At 33.9% G+C, this 18,480-nt stretch overlaps 1 protein-coding gene across 1 annotated transcript in view; it reads right to left on the minus strand.

Moving 5' to 3' along the window:
- The window catches only part of LOC123550957 (E3 ubiquitin-protein ligase rnf213-alpha-like), a 158,058-nt gene that overhangs the window by 21,397 nt on the left and 118,181 nt on the right, over nucleotides 1-18,480 (minus strand). Inside the window, exons 63-73 of the mRNA XM_053540043.1 lie at nucleotides 16,049-16,182; nucleotides 15,444-15,645; nucleotides 14,484-14,708; nucleotides 11,630-11,823; nucleotides 10,264-10,369; nucleotides 8,567-8,667; nucleotides 6,905-7,087; nucleotides 6,451-6,699; nucleotides 6,036-6,165; nucleotides 3,072-3,349; nucleotides 130-247 (exon numbers count right to left, since the gene is read on the minus strand). Coding sequence (XP_053396018.1) covers nucleotides 130-247; nucleotides 3,072-3,349; nucleotides 6,036-6,165; nucleotides 6,451-6,699; nucleotides 6,905-7,087; nucleotides 8,567-8,667; nucleotides 10,264-10,369; nucleotides 11,630-11,823; nucleotides 14,484-14,708; nucleotides 15,444-15,645; nucleotides 16,049-16,182 — 1,920 coding nt within the window. The remainder of the gene's footprint in view (nucleotides 1-129; nucleotides 248-3,071; nucleotides 3,350-6,035; nucleotides 6,166-6,450; nucleotides 6,700-6,904; nucleotides 7,088-8,566; nucleotides 8,668-10,263; nucleotides 10,370-11,629; nucleotides 11,824-14,483; nucleotides 14,709-15,443; nucleotides 15,646-16,048; nucleotides 16,183-18,480) is intronic.

The raw sequence follows: 18,480 nt of genomic DNA on the forward strand, positions 1-18,480 counted from the left end.
ACAGCATGTGTGCATTTTGAAACTATCTTTAGAGGTAAGTGACCACTTTTAATTTATTCAGGAAAAATGAAATATTAGCTATATAGTAACACTTTATTGAATAATAAATTTACGGAAACAACAGCTTACTTGTGTTCTATCAATGTCTGTAATTGGTATCCATCTCAGGAACGGTACACGACTTCGACATATTTTCTGGTACACATCTACACCATGGCATCTACATATACACTTCACTAAGTAGATTCTGCAGTGCGAAAAACAACAATATAGTTACGTTTAGCTTGTAAATCTTGTAAATATAAGTGACGACTTAATATGTCTTAAGGAATGACGTACTTTATAAAGAAAAATACATAGAGTGTGTGCAATATTTATATATTCCAAAGCTTATTACCCTATGCACAGACTACGGAAATTTTAAGCACTTGGATTCTCCGAATTCTATCGCAACTTTATTTCTAAATTGTTTTCAAGTAGAGAAGACTTCAACCAACTTAATCCTGCAATCACCTTGCACATTCCATGTAACAGACTACAGTATAAAAACTACTCCATTTATGCAATGACCCCATGTCAAGACAAATAAACAGAGAACAAAAACAAAAACAAAACAAAACAAAACCATCATAATCTGCTTGAGAAAATTAAACGAATGAAGCGATGGGATAGAGAGTTACATGTACTACCTTTAACCTAGACGTATCAATGGACATTATAATAAGTTTGCATTTGGGGAGCATAATATCACGGATAGAATTCTACTTTGAATAGAATGCATTTTGTAATGTCTATTTTAATACAGCTTTTCATGATTATAAATGTACAATTGCAATCATACGGAATAATTCTGTGCTTTCTCTAGACATCTACTTATACCGAGCATAACTCCAAATCTAAAGCTGATAAGAATATATTAAATTTTATGTCTTCCTGTGAAATTCTAGAATATATCTGTGAAATAAAATTGATATTTTTACTATTTCAAAGCAGTGAAAATACAATGACATGCAACTACAATTAAATGCGAAAGAATACGAGTTATAGAAGTATAAATACACGTTTCGCGGGTACATTATGTATAATATAGTTAAAACTATAAAAAATGCATGAAATAGAGAGAAATTTGTTTTTCATGTAAGATGGAAATATCTTTCACTCATGAACACCGTATTTTACATTTCCACTCATGCCTTACGCATGATAATATAACATCCAGTGATCACTTGGACAAGAACATTTTAATTTTACACTGAAACAAACAAACTTCCTCTCTATAATTTTTTCACGCGTCTATGTTTTTGATATATATTATCAAGTTAGTAACGCAGCCAGTTTTATTGATTACCTCAATGGCTCTTCTTACAGATTTAGCTTGCCAGGTATCTGCGACATGTTTTACGTCGACGCAGCTGACCCAAATTTTATGTTAAATTACGAGATGCAATGACTTCCGGTTTATCAAACTTCTGGTTGGCATTAACCTTAATTGGCACCCATGTTATATTTCCTCTCATCACATTATAGAGTAAAAAAACACCGATTTCTTATACAATATAGAAGACGTAAAAACACGCTCACCTGACCTATTTCTTACCTTACAAACATACCGACCGTGCCTTATTCAAATCAGATAGAACATTAACCAAGTTTATCAATCTAGTAACGGATTATTATTGACCATTTTGAAGATTTCATTTAAAGTACAGGCCTAGTTTAGACCTAAAATGACCAAGTTAAAAAATAACATACAGTATGAAGATCATATTGAAAATGTGGCCTCTTCAGCGTAATCCAGGTTTTTTTTTACCTGACAAAGTTACCAAAATTAATTTTTAATCCAGTTTCAAACTTTACCTAGATTCCATTCTGACAAACTTTATAAAGATCGGGTTGAAAATATGACCTCTATAGAGTTATAACAAGGTTTTGCTCTGTTTGACCTAATGACCTAGCTTTTGACCTATATATTAAATTGAGATTGCCTGGAATTCATACAGATTAACATTCCGACAAAGTTTCATAAGACCAGGTAGTAAATGTAAGCACTACCATATTAACCTTATAACCTCGTTTTGGATCTCCAAGTTTTAAACTTGACCTAAATTTTAAAGACAAACATTCTGACAAATATAATCTATAAAACGATCCTTTGGAAGCATAGAATATAACCAAGCAAAATAATAGCAGACTCGGTGTGACTGCGTCTGCTCATTAGAGGTAATGGAAAGATGTAGCTTCTAGAGTGGTAACAAGACTTTCCTATAATTTGATCTAGTGACCTAGATTTGACCTTAAATAACCTAGTTTCGAATTTCTAATATACTTTATTAAGTCAAACATTCTGACAAATACTTAATAAAATTAGGTAGAAAATGTGGCGTCTTAAGTGTTAACAAGGTTTTTCGGTGATGTAACCTAGTGATCTAGCATTTTACTTTAGATAAACCAGTTTTGAATTTTACCTATATTTTTACAAAGTTTTATGAAAATAAGCAGAAATTATGGTGTTAAGAGCGTTAGCAAGGTTTGACCATTATTGGATCTAGTGACATAGTTTTTAACATTATATTACTCAGTTTCGAACCTGATCTTGATTCCAGAGCGAAACACATTCTGACAAATTATTATGAACGGAAGGTAAAAAATGCTGCCTCTAAAGTGCCAACAAAGTATTCAACTATTTGATTTGACCTAGTAATCCGAATCTAGTTTTCGACCATGGGCCAAAATTGTGATCTGTAACAGTAACATTGTTAACAACGCACACATGGCGATCAAAATAGCTCAACTTGAGCACTCTGTGAAGCTCAAAAAGGCTGTTTTCACATAAATAAACCGGAACTTATTCAATACAAAAGAAGTTCCAACTTACTTCAGCATTTGTTAATGTCTACATCCATAAAATAAAGACTTTCAAGCTTACAATCGCTAATATCCTGTAGATTCGAGACGAAATGTCGAAATAATGCCACACATATGACAACAGCATTATAAAATCTATCTTACAATCACATGCATGTCTTAGAACTGCTTCTAAAAAATATGTCCGAATAGAAATTTGTTCATACCTGGCCCACCTAACTTTTGTATCTTCACAAAGTATTTGTGCTGCTTCAATGACTTTTCTTACACAAACTGGAACAGATCGGGGCTCTATCTGATGTAACACAATATGCGCGATATGAGTAGCCGCTTCGGCTAGCCCCATTCTTGCATAGGCAATTCCATACAGTTTTTCAACACCTAGATCCGAAGCTTCAATAGTCTGTCTGGCTATTTGAAGGGCCCTTGTAACATATTGGTGTGCGTTCAGAGGGTCTCGGGTTTTGATTTGAATGAACATATCCTATAAGAAAATATGTTTAAACATTACGTTTATAAACTAAAGGTAAAACACATATCCGAATGTATGTTTCTAATGTTCACAGAACTTCATCTTTAGTTTTTTGGTGGAGGCTTTTAAATCACATCAACCTAATTAGGCTCATATCCGTTCAGTTTTTAACGTTGGAGAGAACGTGGTGGAAAATACCAGTTAAAATACTCACTGCCCCTTTATACTTCCACCTATCTGACATCTGTTCAAAACATTTAGGCTAATACAAGTTTTAATATGACGTAGAAGGTACAGATTGTTTTGGAAAAGAAAGTAATTTTCTGGGCGAAAATGAAAGAAGAAAATTATGTAGTTATGAAACAAACATTTATTGCGTTCTTGTACTGTACAAATTCCTCTATTACAATTTATCTTTTTATTAGATTTAACTAAATTCTGTTAAATAGCTAAGAAATGTTCTAACAAAATCGAGATGAAGTTATTTTTAATTTAGTTACTGAAGATAGTATTTGATTACTGTGCGCTTCTCTTATTTCTGGTTATAATAAAGGCTACAGAAATCTACACAAGGGGATATAACGACCATAAAAACGATCAGATGACATTGACCTTTTGCCCTTTCATATATGTCATGGTACACTGCATTAATAAGAAAAAGGTCAAAACAAAACAGTTTGAACAAAATCAAAAGAGCTCCATTCAAGAATGCTACAGAGCAAGTGTGTTGTTGATCAATAGGGTGGTTCATATTGTGTAGCTCCGGTAAGCCTCTCAAAGGAGTCAAGTGTAACCATTTAAAACAGTTTAACAAAGGATCATACAAAAATGCTGACCAAATCTGGTGAGTGAAGATTCATCAACAAGCACTGAAATGATTTCATTTAATATGAAAAGCTCGGATGGCTCCTTCAAGGAGCCGAGCGAAACCACTGGAACAAATTAAAGAGACGTCTATCCAAGGATGCTACTTATCAAAGTTTTGAATTTAAGGATGTATGATCGAATTTTTTCTAACGTTAAGAATTTTTTCATACTCTGTGAGCTTGAAGAACATTACTTTTCTAGACAAACAAGAGAAGAAAAAACATAGGTCACCGAACTCGTTTTAATTTTATAGGGCATTTTCTACACCCACTGTTTAAGCATTTCTGAAATTTTGTAAAATTTAAAAAAATGGTTGTACTTAATAAAACATATAATATCCCATTTAATTTTATAGGGATTTCATGCCTTACAGGTTAATATGAAAACAAGGTGATGTCAGTATTATATAAGCATAATTGTCACAAACAAATCTCTTTCATTTTTACATATTGACATAATTACCCCACCCACTTTATTTTCAATGGAAAAAATGTATTTAGATCTACAAAAAAATTTCTGACGGTAAGATTTTAAAAATATTTTGCAGCTTTAATGACGCACAAAAATGCTTTAAAATGAAAAGAAAAAAAGTAGGGGTCACCGTGCATCTAAGAGATTTATTTAAAAAAAAACTGTCAAAAACTGGTGAATTTTGATATTTTGTGTTCTTTTTTATTTAATTTATATTTTCCAGATAAAATAAAAAGTTATCTTGAAAATTTTTATTTCAATTATAGATTATCATTATGTGTATCAGTCAGGAAAATATCAAAACGAAACCTGATCTACTTTCATAGATATTTGAAATTACCTACCCCTACCCTGTTGTAAAACTTATGTCAATTTTAGACAAATGCCAGCCAAAAATAAGGGTAAAATTTTTTTTTTTCGCAAAAAGCAGAATCTATTTGCTTAAATTGTACTTTATTAGCCATATTTTAATGATTTAGCATTAATTTTCGGCAAAACTTTTGCTGGAAGGCAATATTTGAAGAAACATTTTTCAAAATGGCGGATATCCTGAAAAAAACGCTCGTACATCCTTAAAGATCTAGCAAGTGGTCCATAGAAAAGGTATTTTCCTATTTTTACCTCTGATGGTCTTTAAAAGGGGCAAAAAACAACAACAATCTGAACAAACTTGAGAAAGGTCTATACAAGGACGCTACAGACAAAGTTTGGTGTAATTATTCCAAGTAGTTTAAGTAAAATATTGACACAAGAAGATGGACGCATGACGCCGAACCGATCACCCGTACTAATTGCTCACTCTGAATAAAGGTTAGATGGACTAAAACATGCAATTATGTTTAACGAATTGTGTTAGGGACATCTCCCATTGGATTAAACGAAACTGATCATTTCTGCAAATGATATGGCATTTTCAACATAAACGTTTTCTAAACTGGACATTAAATTGCATCTAAATTAGGATCTGCTTAAATAAATACAAAAACATTAAATTTTATCTATCACGTAGACGTCTATTACGTATTATTAGGTCTTTCGCTTTAAGGGGACGAGTTTCTTCAACATGGCTATTCATACTGCATTCTTATATTTGTATTTTAACTCTCCTTGCAAGATTAAATACCATTTTAAAATAAACCTTTGTGAGCGAAAGAACAAAAACAAAATCCAACAGGAGCACCAATGTTTAAAGAATAAAATCACTCAAAGAACAAAGCTCCCCTCGGTGAAAGAAAGCAATGCAAATACGAACATGTCATCATAGCATAAACATCAAATGTCCATTTGTCCTTGTGATGGACAATTAAGTAAAATATATGCATATCCATTTACATGATTATTGGAGTAATGAAATACCTACCTCTAAGCATTGTATTACAAGAAGACTGAGTTCTACATGATGATTATCTTTGTTTTGTTCATTTCCTCTACAAATTAAACGTTGGGCCTGTCGAAGGTAGGTTTCTAAATTTTCTTTCACAGTTTCTTCACTGAAAAAAAAACGTGTTACAAAAAGAGTAAATACTGTTCTGCATATTAAAATACATTAAAATCTATCAACAGTTAATTCCTAAAATAGGCAAAAACCGTGATTAGCATTTGTAACTTGATTGAGGACGCCACTTGTGATGTGGTATTAAGTAACGTAAGAGAGAAAACAAGCGTGAATTAACCGTGATGTCCGTCCATGTATTCAGCAGAACATTTATGTTTTATATATATGTTTCATAATTAGAATGCAACCACTTATTAAATGATTAGTTTTTAGTCTCTACCTCGTTTTCATCAAGAGTTGAAGGAGAAATGACCGAAACACTGGGGTAGGGTCTATTCCGGTTCCAAAAACTGATAGATCTTTGGTACACTGCCGTTCTTTTTTCGTTGTAAAGAAGACATATCCAAGAAGTTTTTCCACAACATCCCGTGACGGTGCAGTTTCACCAGAGAAGCATAACTGTGACACAACGTCCATGAAAAATGTATTGCATTTTTTCTGATAGTCCCTTAATTTCTCGTGGGCATCGCTACAAAAATATTATGATGTGTTTATACAAAGCCACAAAGATAATCGAATTTCTTTTTAAAAAATCCTTTGACTATTGAATACCTCAAATCTAAATTAAGATAATTTTGTAATAAATAAAAGAAAATATTTAGAACGTGTTTTTGCTACGAGTACACAAACTATCGTGAAATAAGCAGCGATTTTTATTGCTAGTTGATACTTACTTTTTAAATGCTAGACGCTCAATGGGAAACCCTTCCTGAAAGTGTTGGTGACAACTGGCGCACTCACAGTCTCCCAGTGCTCTCATATCCTCATAGCACTCATCGCATAACACATCGTTACATGGTAATTTAACAGGAGTACCTTCCACCGCTGTGTTACATTGGCTGCATTTAACTTCAGCTCTGTTGTCAAATATTCAAAAGATTACGAATCATAGAGTTATTAATTTCCTATTTACAATACTACAAGGTAAAATAACTTCTATATATTTACAAGGGTCTGAAAATACCTATGATTTAATTGTAAACGCATCAGCCTATTTTGAGAGCATTTTCTCTTTGTTACCATATACATTAACCAGTTTTCATGATTAGTCAATACGTGAAACGTCTCTCCATATTTGGACATAATAATGATATATTTCTGGTCCTCTGGAATTATAAGGTCCATTCAAATTATTAATATAATTATAGAGTTCCGCTTCAGATGATGTACTGCAAGGAATAAGAGTATGTTATTACTTAGTTCGGCTGAAAAGGCTCAATCATACCGTGTGTGTGATTGTATAGATTGTATTAAGTATATGCTCCCTGCAAGCCTAAATTTTATGCTCCCTGCAAGCCTAAATTTTAGATAATGTTTCAATTAAGTTTGTCATTACTGAAAGGGGTTTTCTCGCTTTAACTCCACCAACAAAATATGAACGCAGTCAAATGAAACCATTTTAACAATATGAAAAACTGTCGATGCTAAGTTTGGTGATCATCCATTAAGCGGTTTATGACAGTAACAAATATAAAGATATCATCAAATAAGATATCTTTACTTTCTGCATTACAAACACCTATGTTTTGCAAATTTGAACCATTTGAACAACAATGTATAAAAGTCTATGTTTGAATTTTTGGAGAACATCCAGTAAGTGGTCAATAAGAAGAAAATATCAAAGGCTATTATTTTGTAGGTAATGACGGTCCCTGGGTGCAGTCATGGATTTAATTGCAAAGTTCCAGAACAAGCCAATGCTTTCGAAATGTTCGAATAAAAACACTTTCAATAAAAACATATTTCACATTTCGATAAAAAGACAACTAATTACAAACCATGATAACCCCCTTGAAACGGTTAGAGGAAAAAACTACCCAAAAATAATTAAAACGAACCGGTTTGATATATTTTCACCTCAGCGCAAAACTTCTTCTCTAAGTCAGTGCAGTTACTAGTAACCATTTTTGGCGTTGAAGTTACAATAATTTGTATGTATATATTGATTTGAATATTGTAACAAAGTATTCTCTAAATAGATCAAAGACAAAAGGCTCCTAGAAAACTAGACCTTAATGATGTAGCCACATCTGACATTACCACATTATTTCAAAATGCATTTTTAAAATCTTGCGAGGTTTCTTAACGTTCCAAAGTGGTGTCCAAATTTTCAAATTTCGTTGTCCGTACCATATCGTGGTGCTGCTGCGTCTTATAACCTTTTTTTCACGATTACTGTTTCATCCATAGTATATATAATACTTAACTGGAACACAAATATCAGTTACAATCATTACGGGATTGATGATAATTCACGAGGAGCTTTCAAGTAATGTACTCTGTGCTTCCATTACTGTTTACTTTTTATGTTGAAACTAACCCTAGTTGAAACTTACCCTATGTATTCTTTGATAGCTGACCTGTTGCATACCTTAAGGAACTTTTCTACACCTTCAAATGATCCAATTTCTTTCATATCTGTTTCTTCGCCTAGTATCTACAAGCAGAAAGAAACGTTTGCCTTTCACAACTTATTTTGTTTACCAAAAATTTCACTAAAGTATATTCAAGTCTGTTGAGATTTTCGATAAATCGTTTACAATACCAAGGAATGCCAATTGAGTTATATTTGCAACAAAACAAAGCTGTTGTGAATACATTTGAATATAATCTACAATGAATAATAGTTTGAGGAAAACACTTTTGATACACATACGGTCTAAATAAATTGATTTCAAGTTTATAACTACTAGCCGAAATTACCGTCAATTTTTGTTTGTTTCTGTTGTTGGGTTTTAAAGACAAGGAAAAAAAGATTCAGTAAAGATATCCCTTTTTTAAGGCAGCCTCTCTGCAACAAAACCCAACAGCCGTGTATATAAAGACGTATATATGATTTTCATTTACCAACAATATAACGACAACAACACAAAACTTAAAGGTACATAGTTGTATCGCTTTGATAAGGTCACTGATCAAACACCACTGGGAAATTTAAACCGGTTTATGCTGCGCACTTATCCTCCCTCGTAGCCGCCAATATGGTTCGAAGTCATTGGGGCGGGCAGTGTAAATAAACGATACTACCTTGCATCTCCCTTGGTTTTTTCATAGGTACCAAATTGTTTGGCAGGACTAACTCAAGATAAAAAAAAGAAATGTTCCCATGAAAAAGCTCTTTCGAACTATATATGTTTTCTCTGTGTCGATAGCAATCATTTATATTTTTGGAAATGATAACCATATACACAGTTATCTATCATCTTTTAGTGTTTTCTTAAATTGTATTTTGTAACTCTGATGGTAGAGCAACTCCAAACCAGGTATGTTTCGCTAATTTGCATGAAATGAACCAGTTCAGGGAACAAGACATCACTTAAACTGAATAAAATGATATGATCAATTGTTATCAATAAATTAACTATCATGTGAGCTATTTTGTAAGATAATATAGTGTTAATACGTACATGAATAAGGAATTAATATGTAATATACCTTTCCGAACTTAAAGGCTTAGGCTAGAAATCCATGTATATGAAATGGGCAAAACTTTTCCCCAAAACAGATTTACTTTTGATATTGAAGGACAATCATCTAAGAAACAAAAATATGCAATAAAATCATAGGGGGAAACATGCCGCGTTCAAGGGCAGGTCTTTTACAATACCGGGGACTTATGATTGTATTGCATATTTTTGTTTCTTTGGTGATTGTCCTTCCATATCCAACGTTTGAAGAAATTCTATAATTGTGAAAATTTCGCCCCGAATTCTAGCGTAGAAGTATATAAGTAGTTAATTGAAGAAGTATACTTTTCAAATTAAAAACTAATAATAAGCTACAGATAATAAAGCTGAACTGGAACTTTAGATATTGTAACCCCCAATATCATTTCTCTGTAAGGACGTAAATCTCCAAAACGTTGTTTCAAGGCTTATGTTGAAAAACGAAGAAAATTCGCTAAAGCTCGCCTTTCTTATCTATTACACGCTAAAATAGAAAGTTACTGTACATGTAACTCTGACTATACAACATAATGTATTAATTCGATTTAAAAGGAAAACTTACATAAATATATTAAAAAGCTACGTACTTTCCACAACGGCATGCAATATTTGATTGTAATTTTTTCCTTTCTGTCGGAAGCACACACGTGTTCCAGAAACAGCTTCACTATCGTAATTCTGCTCCATAACCGTCTGAAATATATCACAGCAATGCAATTGTTCAACGTTGTTGCAAAGATAATTAAATGTTCACATATCTTACTTGTGAGTTGTAACAAAGATGAATCAAGTGATGGCACCAATGAAAGTACCATTGCTGGTTTAGAGCTAAAATGATTGGGAAAATAACCAGATTTCATAAACATCCTGTTACTGATGTAAACCTATTACCAACAAATGATTCATTATCTTATTATGGTAAGTGCCAAGCTAGACTAGAGAAGAATCATAACCTTAAGTTTAATCTTTGAAAAAATTGACATCTACCATTGACCTAGGGGTATGCACATATTGCTACAAATGTTTTTTTATGCAGAATTATTTCGATTTTTTTTTGTCAATCATGTGCATTAAGATCATATAACGTAGCAAGGACAAGAAAAAGTGACTTTCATAAAACGCCGTCTAAGCTGATTATGACTTTACACTAGGATTCTGAATGTTACATTTGATATCAGTTTTGCCTAATTTTCTGAATATTCATCGATGTATACAAAAGTGGAAAATGACATATAATCTTTGACCTCTAAGTGGGACCCTGACCTTTGAGTTCACATGACAATGTATATGCATGGGCCTAGCTTTTTTGAATATTCATGCATGTATACAAAATTATAGACCCAACACAATCAAGTAAACTCTGACCTTAAAGTGTGACTTTAAGCTTCCGAACAAATCGGTTTTTTTTTCAGAATTCATCAATGAATGCAAAATTTACAGACTGGACAAGACAAATGGTATAATATGCTTGATCTTTAAAGTGTGCCCTTGACCTATGAGCAACTAGGGATCTCGATATTTCACGCAATACTTTGTCAAATGGTCATTCTTTGTATCAAGTAATTTGAATATCCATTCATGAATTAACATTGATAGACTGGAAAAGGAAATAACACTTAATGTTTGATCTCAAATTTGACTTTGACTATGAGTTATTGGTTTTGCAAAGGACACACCCTCATGTTATAGTGATCATATGTGGCATATTATTTTGAAATCAGACCAAGCATGACAGCGTTAGTCCGGACGCATGTACACACATATGAACAGGGGTAAAATAATTATTAACTGGAGTTCATGCCATATGCATACTTTTAATATTTCTATAAAGTTTCCCTCACACATATATGGACACCCTAAATGCCTATCACATGCTGTCTAAAACCCAACTACTGTCTCTTACTGTATTTAAAACAAACAGATATTTTTTATCTAAGAAATAGTTATACTTACTTTGCTCTGTAAGCACATTGAATGCTGTTGGCCTCGACTATGTTTTTATCTTCGTCATACACACTTATAATTTTCTCTACCACTGGTCTGTACCGATGGACTTTATTCAACCATACAGCCCTGCCGACTGGTTGGTCAAGCTCACTTTTACTTGGGGAAAGGTTTTCAACTAGAAGACACAGCGCTGAAAATGTCTGAAATACGGGTATTTGATTACATTAGATAAACTTTAAATGATTTTAATCAGATAAGAAGTTACAAAGACAATAAGGTCGAGTCACTTACTAGTAAGACATATATGCAAAGAAGGTCGATACATCCTCTGCCATAAAAAGTTGAGAACAAAGTGAAAAGCTAGCTTTCCAAAGGCGTCTCGGTTTTTTTGCAGCATACGTATCATGTAAAGTTCAAAATGTAAACTATTCCACAAAAAGAGAACAAAGATCTAAATCTGTACGTTGCAGCTATTCCGAATCGCCACTGAAATTTAAACACTATGAAAGTTTTCTAGCTGCTTCGCACACTTACTTTTTAAGTGTGTTTTTTTTCCTGTTTTTATTATCTATTTTTTTTATTTTGTTAGTTTTAAAGTCACATTGGCACAATTCAAGTTGTAGGGCGATGTTTCAAACTTCGTATAATAGAACAACACCCCACTTTCCTCCTTATTTTTAGGCTTGGCTGAGCATCTGGGAAGAAATACAGACTGTCCATAAACAAGTTGAATTAAATAAAGAATTCTACGACCAATGAGAGATTTAGAACCCACATTCATAAGGAGCAAGTGATTTAGAGGCTACTTTAACCACTCGGTCATGGAGACACAAGTTTAATTCACTGATCAATGTGATAAACCGTACTTTGTAATTTGCCAACAAGTGAGCCGTGCTGCAAAAACTATTGTCAAAGTTCAAGAATGATTCGTTGCAGTTTATTTTATATATCACATTAGATTTGCTTTTAATGATTTTGAACCCGCCCGCTAAGCTCAGTAGGTAGAGCGTCGGTCTCGCGGGGTCGTGAGTTCGATCCTCGGGCGGGGCGTATGTTCTCCGTGACTATTTGATAAACGACATTGTGTCTGAAATCATTAGTCCTCCACCTCTGATTCATGTGGGGAAGTTGGCAATTACTTGCGGAGAACAGGTTTGTACTGGTACAGAATCCAGGAACACTGGTTAGGTTAACTGCCCGCCGTTACATGACTGAAATACTGTTGAAAAACGGCGTTAAACCAAAAACAAACAAACAAACAAATGATTTTGAATTATTGTAATAAATATTAACAAGAGGGCCATGATGGCCCTATGTCGCTCACCTGAGTTAAGTTGCTTGCCTGAAAAAATGTCTTTGCTAAAGCTTAAAAAGCAAGAAAGTAGTTCAGTAGGTCATACTCATGGTCACTGAAAGTCAGTTTTAAGATTGGTGTGCAAAACTGTACATGTCAATCAAATTTCAAGGCTGTATCTTAAAAAACAAGAAAGTCAGTAGGTCAAGTCACAGTCGTGTGACCTCTTATTCCTTGGGGTCATTAGGTCAATATAATTTAACAGTCTAGGAAATATGATCTGATAATTTTTGAAGTATTTTTCCTATATAACTTATATATCAAGTGACCCCTGGGGCGGGGCCTCTTTTTACCCAACTGGCATAACTCGAGCAATCTTGTTAGAGATCAAGTAGGCAATAATACATACAAAATGTCAAAGGCATAGGCCTTTAACTTTCAGACAAGATGATTTTAAAAAAATTTCCTACACAAGTCTAAAACTTTCGACCCCTAGGGCAGGGCCTCTGTCACCCCAGGGGCATAGTTTGAACAATTTTGATAGTAGACCACTAGGCAATGCAACATACCGAATATCAAAAGCATAGGCCTTGCAGTTTCAGGCAAGAAGATTTTTAAAGTTTTTCCTATGTAAGTCTATGTAAAACTTGGGACCCCCTGAGTGTGGCCTATTTTCAACTCGGGGGCATAATTTGAATAATCTTGGTAGAGGACTTCTAGGCAATGCAACATACCAAATATCAAAAACCTATGCCTTGCAATTTCAGACAAGAACATTTTTAATGTTTTTTTTCCTATATATGTATATGTGAACTAGTGAATTTCTTGAAACATAAAATTTAATTATGATTCAAAATGTGTGTTTGAAGTTTCAATTTAATGCATAAATAAATTACAAATAAATGAAGGAAATCAGAAATATTAAAAGGAAATGTCATTTTAGTACTTTTTTCATGTGTAAAAAAGGCAGATTTATAGTATTTAATATGTGATTTTATTGTAAGTTTCAAAAAGAAAACGTGTCGGTTCGAACGCAACTTGTGACGAACAGAATTGGACATTATTTGGAGTGCAAAAAGGGATAATTGTTTGTTAACAAAACTTGTATCTGAGTTTGAGCCATAACCCTTAAAGTACGTTTAAAGTTTCGAAATGTTATCTGTCTCGGCTCCAGAGATATTCAATGAAAACAATGCGAAATGGACATTGTTGGAGTGATAAAAAGGAAGACCTTTTCTTTCAATTACGAAACATGGACAAAGCTGTACGAACATCTGTCTCATGTTCATCAAAGCCGGTCTTAAATTTCAAAAATACCTGCGTCCGGGCCAGAAATATTTGAAGAAAATAGCTCTGAATACGGGATAGACGATTTCATTTAAGAGTAAAAAAAGATATTAGATCTGCTATGTGAACTTACCGCATGATCCTTACAGTTTATTTCAAGTTCCAAAATATATCTGTACAAGTTCCAGAAATGTTCAAAGAAAACAAAGTCGCACGGGATATTGAGTTATGTTTGGTCGGGATACAGTAATACTAAATGGAAAACATGCAAATACTTACAAAGTCTCCCCCACTAAACATGAAGTGATCTGGGTTTTTTGTCTCCACCTCAGTAATAGCGGTACTGCATTCTGGCCACACGCTATTAATTGCCCTGAAGTTCACAAGCCTAGATGACAGTTTCTGGAAGACTAAATGCACGCATACCAATGCATTCAAAATATGAGCATCTGTTACCGTTCTTGGCATACAAAAGGCTGCTTTGGTAATGACTTTACACACAAACTGTAAAATAAATTGAAAGCATAAACGTTCTATGTATGAACCTTGTCATAGTATATATGAATCTAAACATTGTTTCATCATAAATATGGTGACGTCATGATGTTTCAACATGCAATAACTATTCAAATACACGAGATTACTTTACGTGTCAGATTGAAATACTGTTTGCTCTCTTGCTACATAAATGAAAATAAAGCATATTGTATTCATTCTGATGTTTTGATCCTAATAACCATTAAGACATTTAGACGCTTGCGTAGAAAAGTACGTTCTTGCCAAGATCAGGGAATGTATTTTTATGGTAGGTGAATATCGTTATGACGAATCCCACCGTCATTAATAAACGAACAAATACATGTATCTTTGTGAAATTTCATCTGGTCCAGAAGACTTACGAGTCTGTAAACAAAACCACATCACGGAAACAAGTGCCAAAGAACTATTAATCCCTTGGCGGGTGGCAGAATTCTGCGACCTCCTATTTTGACATAAAAGTCTGACACATTATCATGTGATTACATAGAAATTAGTTTATTTCGTTTAAATATTTTTGTACTGAGTTTCCGTAAGCCAACTGGATGGCTTTCTCAAATGAAAGAATTCTACCCTCTAGTGAGGTTTCGAACCAACAGCTGTGAGGGGCAATGAATCGAGGTACGCAACCATAATCACAGGACTAAGGAGGCTCCCTTCCGTTTAAAATATACTGTGTTCATTGCGCATCAATATATATACCTTATGTTCCGCTTCCGATGCAGCATGATACACGCAATGTATGAAGTCATGTATGTAATCTGCAACTACTGCTTCATGTGTGTTTTGTTGAAGTACATTTATTAGCACCTCACTGAGTGGGAGATTGCGTAACGCTCTGACTGAAATCTCAAGTTTAGCTACATCTGCTTCTCCTAGTAAAATTAAAAATAAGCACAATATGCTGAAAAGATGAAACAGAACACACTCATATAAGGTTAAAATAGAATTTCATGTACCATAATGATCAACGTGCAACTGTTTCTCTAGTAGTGTGTATTGAGGCTATTCTTAACTAATTACAATATCATGAATGAAAAACTGATTACATTAATTCTTTATTCTGTAAATGCAGGTTTGATCATAATCGTATTTCATCATTGCAATAGTTATCGGCCATCCTGATTTTAAACAGTAAGCATAAACTGGCATAGATGCTTCACCGTTGTAAGAGACGACTCTTTAAGTCATCTGCTTTAACACACATTAGTTTGATAAAAATGTAATAAAGGACTTGAAATATGTTTTAACATTACATGATTTCTTGACATTTTTGTTGAGCAAAACAATGAAGTAAACAATCATACCTTTGCATGGTATCCAATAACGCATCGCACTGTCTTCGAGTGAAAAGTTTTAATAACAGAGCAGTCGAAAAATCGAAAATTAACAGGCATGGTTTATTAAGAGTTGTACACAGAGACTTGAAGGCCCTACGCCACTGAGTTTGTTGTTATAATATATATTTCTTTCTTCAGCTTCAAAGAAAATTGGTCTAGTTCTATGTAAACAGTTATTCAATATATGTCACAACGCTTCTTCAAAAACGTAAAGTAGTAGTATCACCTAGACTTCGATGGTCTTTAATGATCAAATTTCTGAGGTAATTTTTGTGTAAATAAGATGTAAAACAAGATCTCCGAGGCGCAAATGAAGCTGGCTCTTGTTTAAAATTGTAGAAATTATTCTGATTAAGCAAATTTACCAAACTATCAACTCTGGGTTATGGATTTCAGCAAAGATTTTTGGAACGGTGATTTTTCCTATCATAAGCAATGTAAACGGAGCATAAGCCCTTTTGCTACCGCTATTGCCCAAATCGATCAGATTCGATTATCGGTTCATTCCCATATGTCAATAGGTTAAAAATTACTGTTTATCTATACCGGTATTTTAACAGAGTTATTAATAAAATCATCAGAAAATGAAAATTTGATATACATTAAATTTGTTGGTTAAAATTTCTTGAAATGACAGTACCTAGTTTTTGAAACGTCAGTTAACCATCTGTAGATTACTACATTTCAAGGATGGATAATGGTTAGTAACTGCTCTGATTTGCAAATGTACCAGTTTTAACATGAAAAACATTGACCTTGAGACATCGACCTTCATGGCCCGTTTCATAAGATACGTGTGGCCTTTACAGTGTCCATCGTTTCCTTTATACTGGTGACACTATGTTCAGATACGAAATAACACAAATTGTCATTGATCAACAGTGCTCACTTCGTTAAAAGGTTCTGTGCGTTTTGTATAACGTAATGTACATGTTTTAAATCAGGTTGTGCCTATTTTGATCCTAGGGCAATAACTTAAACAATTAAAGTAGAAAGTCATATCCTTTTTATCGCATGCCAAATATCACTGCTCCAGCACTGTCCCTTCAGTGAAGATGATTTCATATAAGGTAGAGAGTCAATTCCTGGTATCAAATGCCATATATCAAGGCACTAGGTACTATGGCTTCAGAGAAGTATCTTATACACAAGAGAGCCTTGAATGCCCTATATCGCCCACCTGAGTTTAGTTGTTTAATATATATTTCTTTGCTTCAGCTTCAAAAGCAAAAATCTAGGTGAGTAGGTCATGGTAAACATTATTCCAATTATTGGTCACAATTTCTTTGCTTAACTTCAAAAACGAAACAGTAGGTCAGTAGGTCACCATTAAGACTATTCAAGATGAGTTTTGAAATCCGATCAAACATTATACTTGCGGTCCAAATTTCTTTGCCACTGCCTAAACAATAAGTCTATGTAAAACAAGGGACCATCTCGGCGGGGCCTATATTGAGCACAGGGCATTTTTTTAAACAGTCTTGGTAGAGAACCAATAGAGTAAGCCAAATACCAAATATCTAAGCTCTGGGCCTTATGGTTTCAGAAAAGATTTTTAAAGGTTTTTTTCCCTATATAAGCCAAATGTAAACAGGAGAGCCATAAAGGCCCTGTATCGCTCACCTGACCTATTGACCTAAAGATCATCAAGATTAACATTATGTCGAAGTTTCATTAAGATATGGTCATAAATGAGGCCTCTAATGAGTTAGCTAGCTTTTACTTTGATTTGACCCAGTGACCTAGTTTTTAACCCCACATGACCCAGATTACAACTTGACCTAAAGATCATCAAGATTAACATTCTGACTAAGTTTCAAAAAGATACAGTCATAAATTTGGCCTCTACAGTGTTAACAAGCTTTTCCTTCGAATTGACCTAGTGACCTAGTTTTTGACCCCACCGGACCCACATTTAAACTTTACCTATAAATCATCAAGATTAACATTCTGACCAAGTTTCATTAAGATATGGTCATAAATGTGGCCTCTAGAGTGTTAACTAGCTTTTCCTTCGATTTGAACTGGTGACCTAGTTTTTGACTTTACATGACCCAGATTCAAGCTGGACCTTGAGATCATCAAGATTAACATTCTGACCAAGTTTTATGAAGATACAGTGTGGCCTCTACAGTGTTAACAAGCGTTTCCTTTGATTTGACCTGGTGACCTAGTTTTTGACCCCAGATGACCCAATATCAGACTAGTCTAAGATTTTATTGAGGGTAACATTCTGATCAAGTTTAGGCCAAAATCGATCTTTAGAGTGTTAATACGCTTTTCCTTTGATTTAACCTGCTGACCTAGTTTGTGACCCCAGATGACCCAATACTGAACTTGTCCAAGATTTTATTGAGGGTAACATTCTGACCAAATTTCATTAAGATTGGGCCAAAATT

Source organism: Mercenaria mercenaria, chromosome 4 (genome assembly GCF_021730395.1).
Source record: "Mercenaria mercenaria strain notata chromosome 4, MADL_Memer_1, whole genome shotgun sequence".
NCBI lineage: Eukaryota > Metazoa > Mollusca > Bivalvia > Venerida > Veneridae > Mercenaria > Mercenaria mercenaria.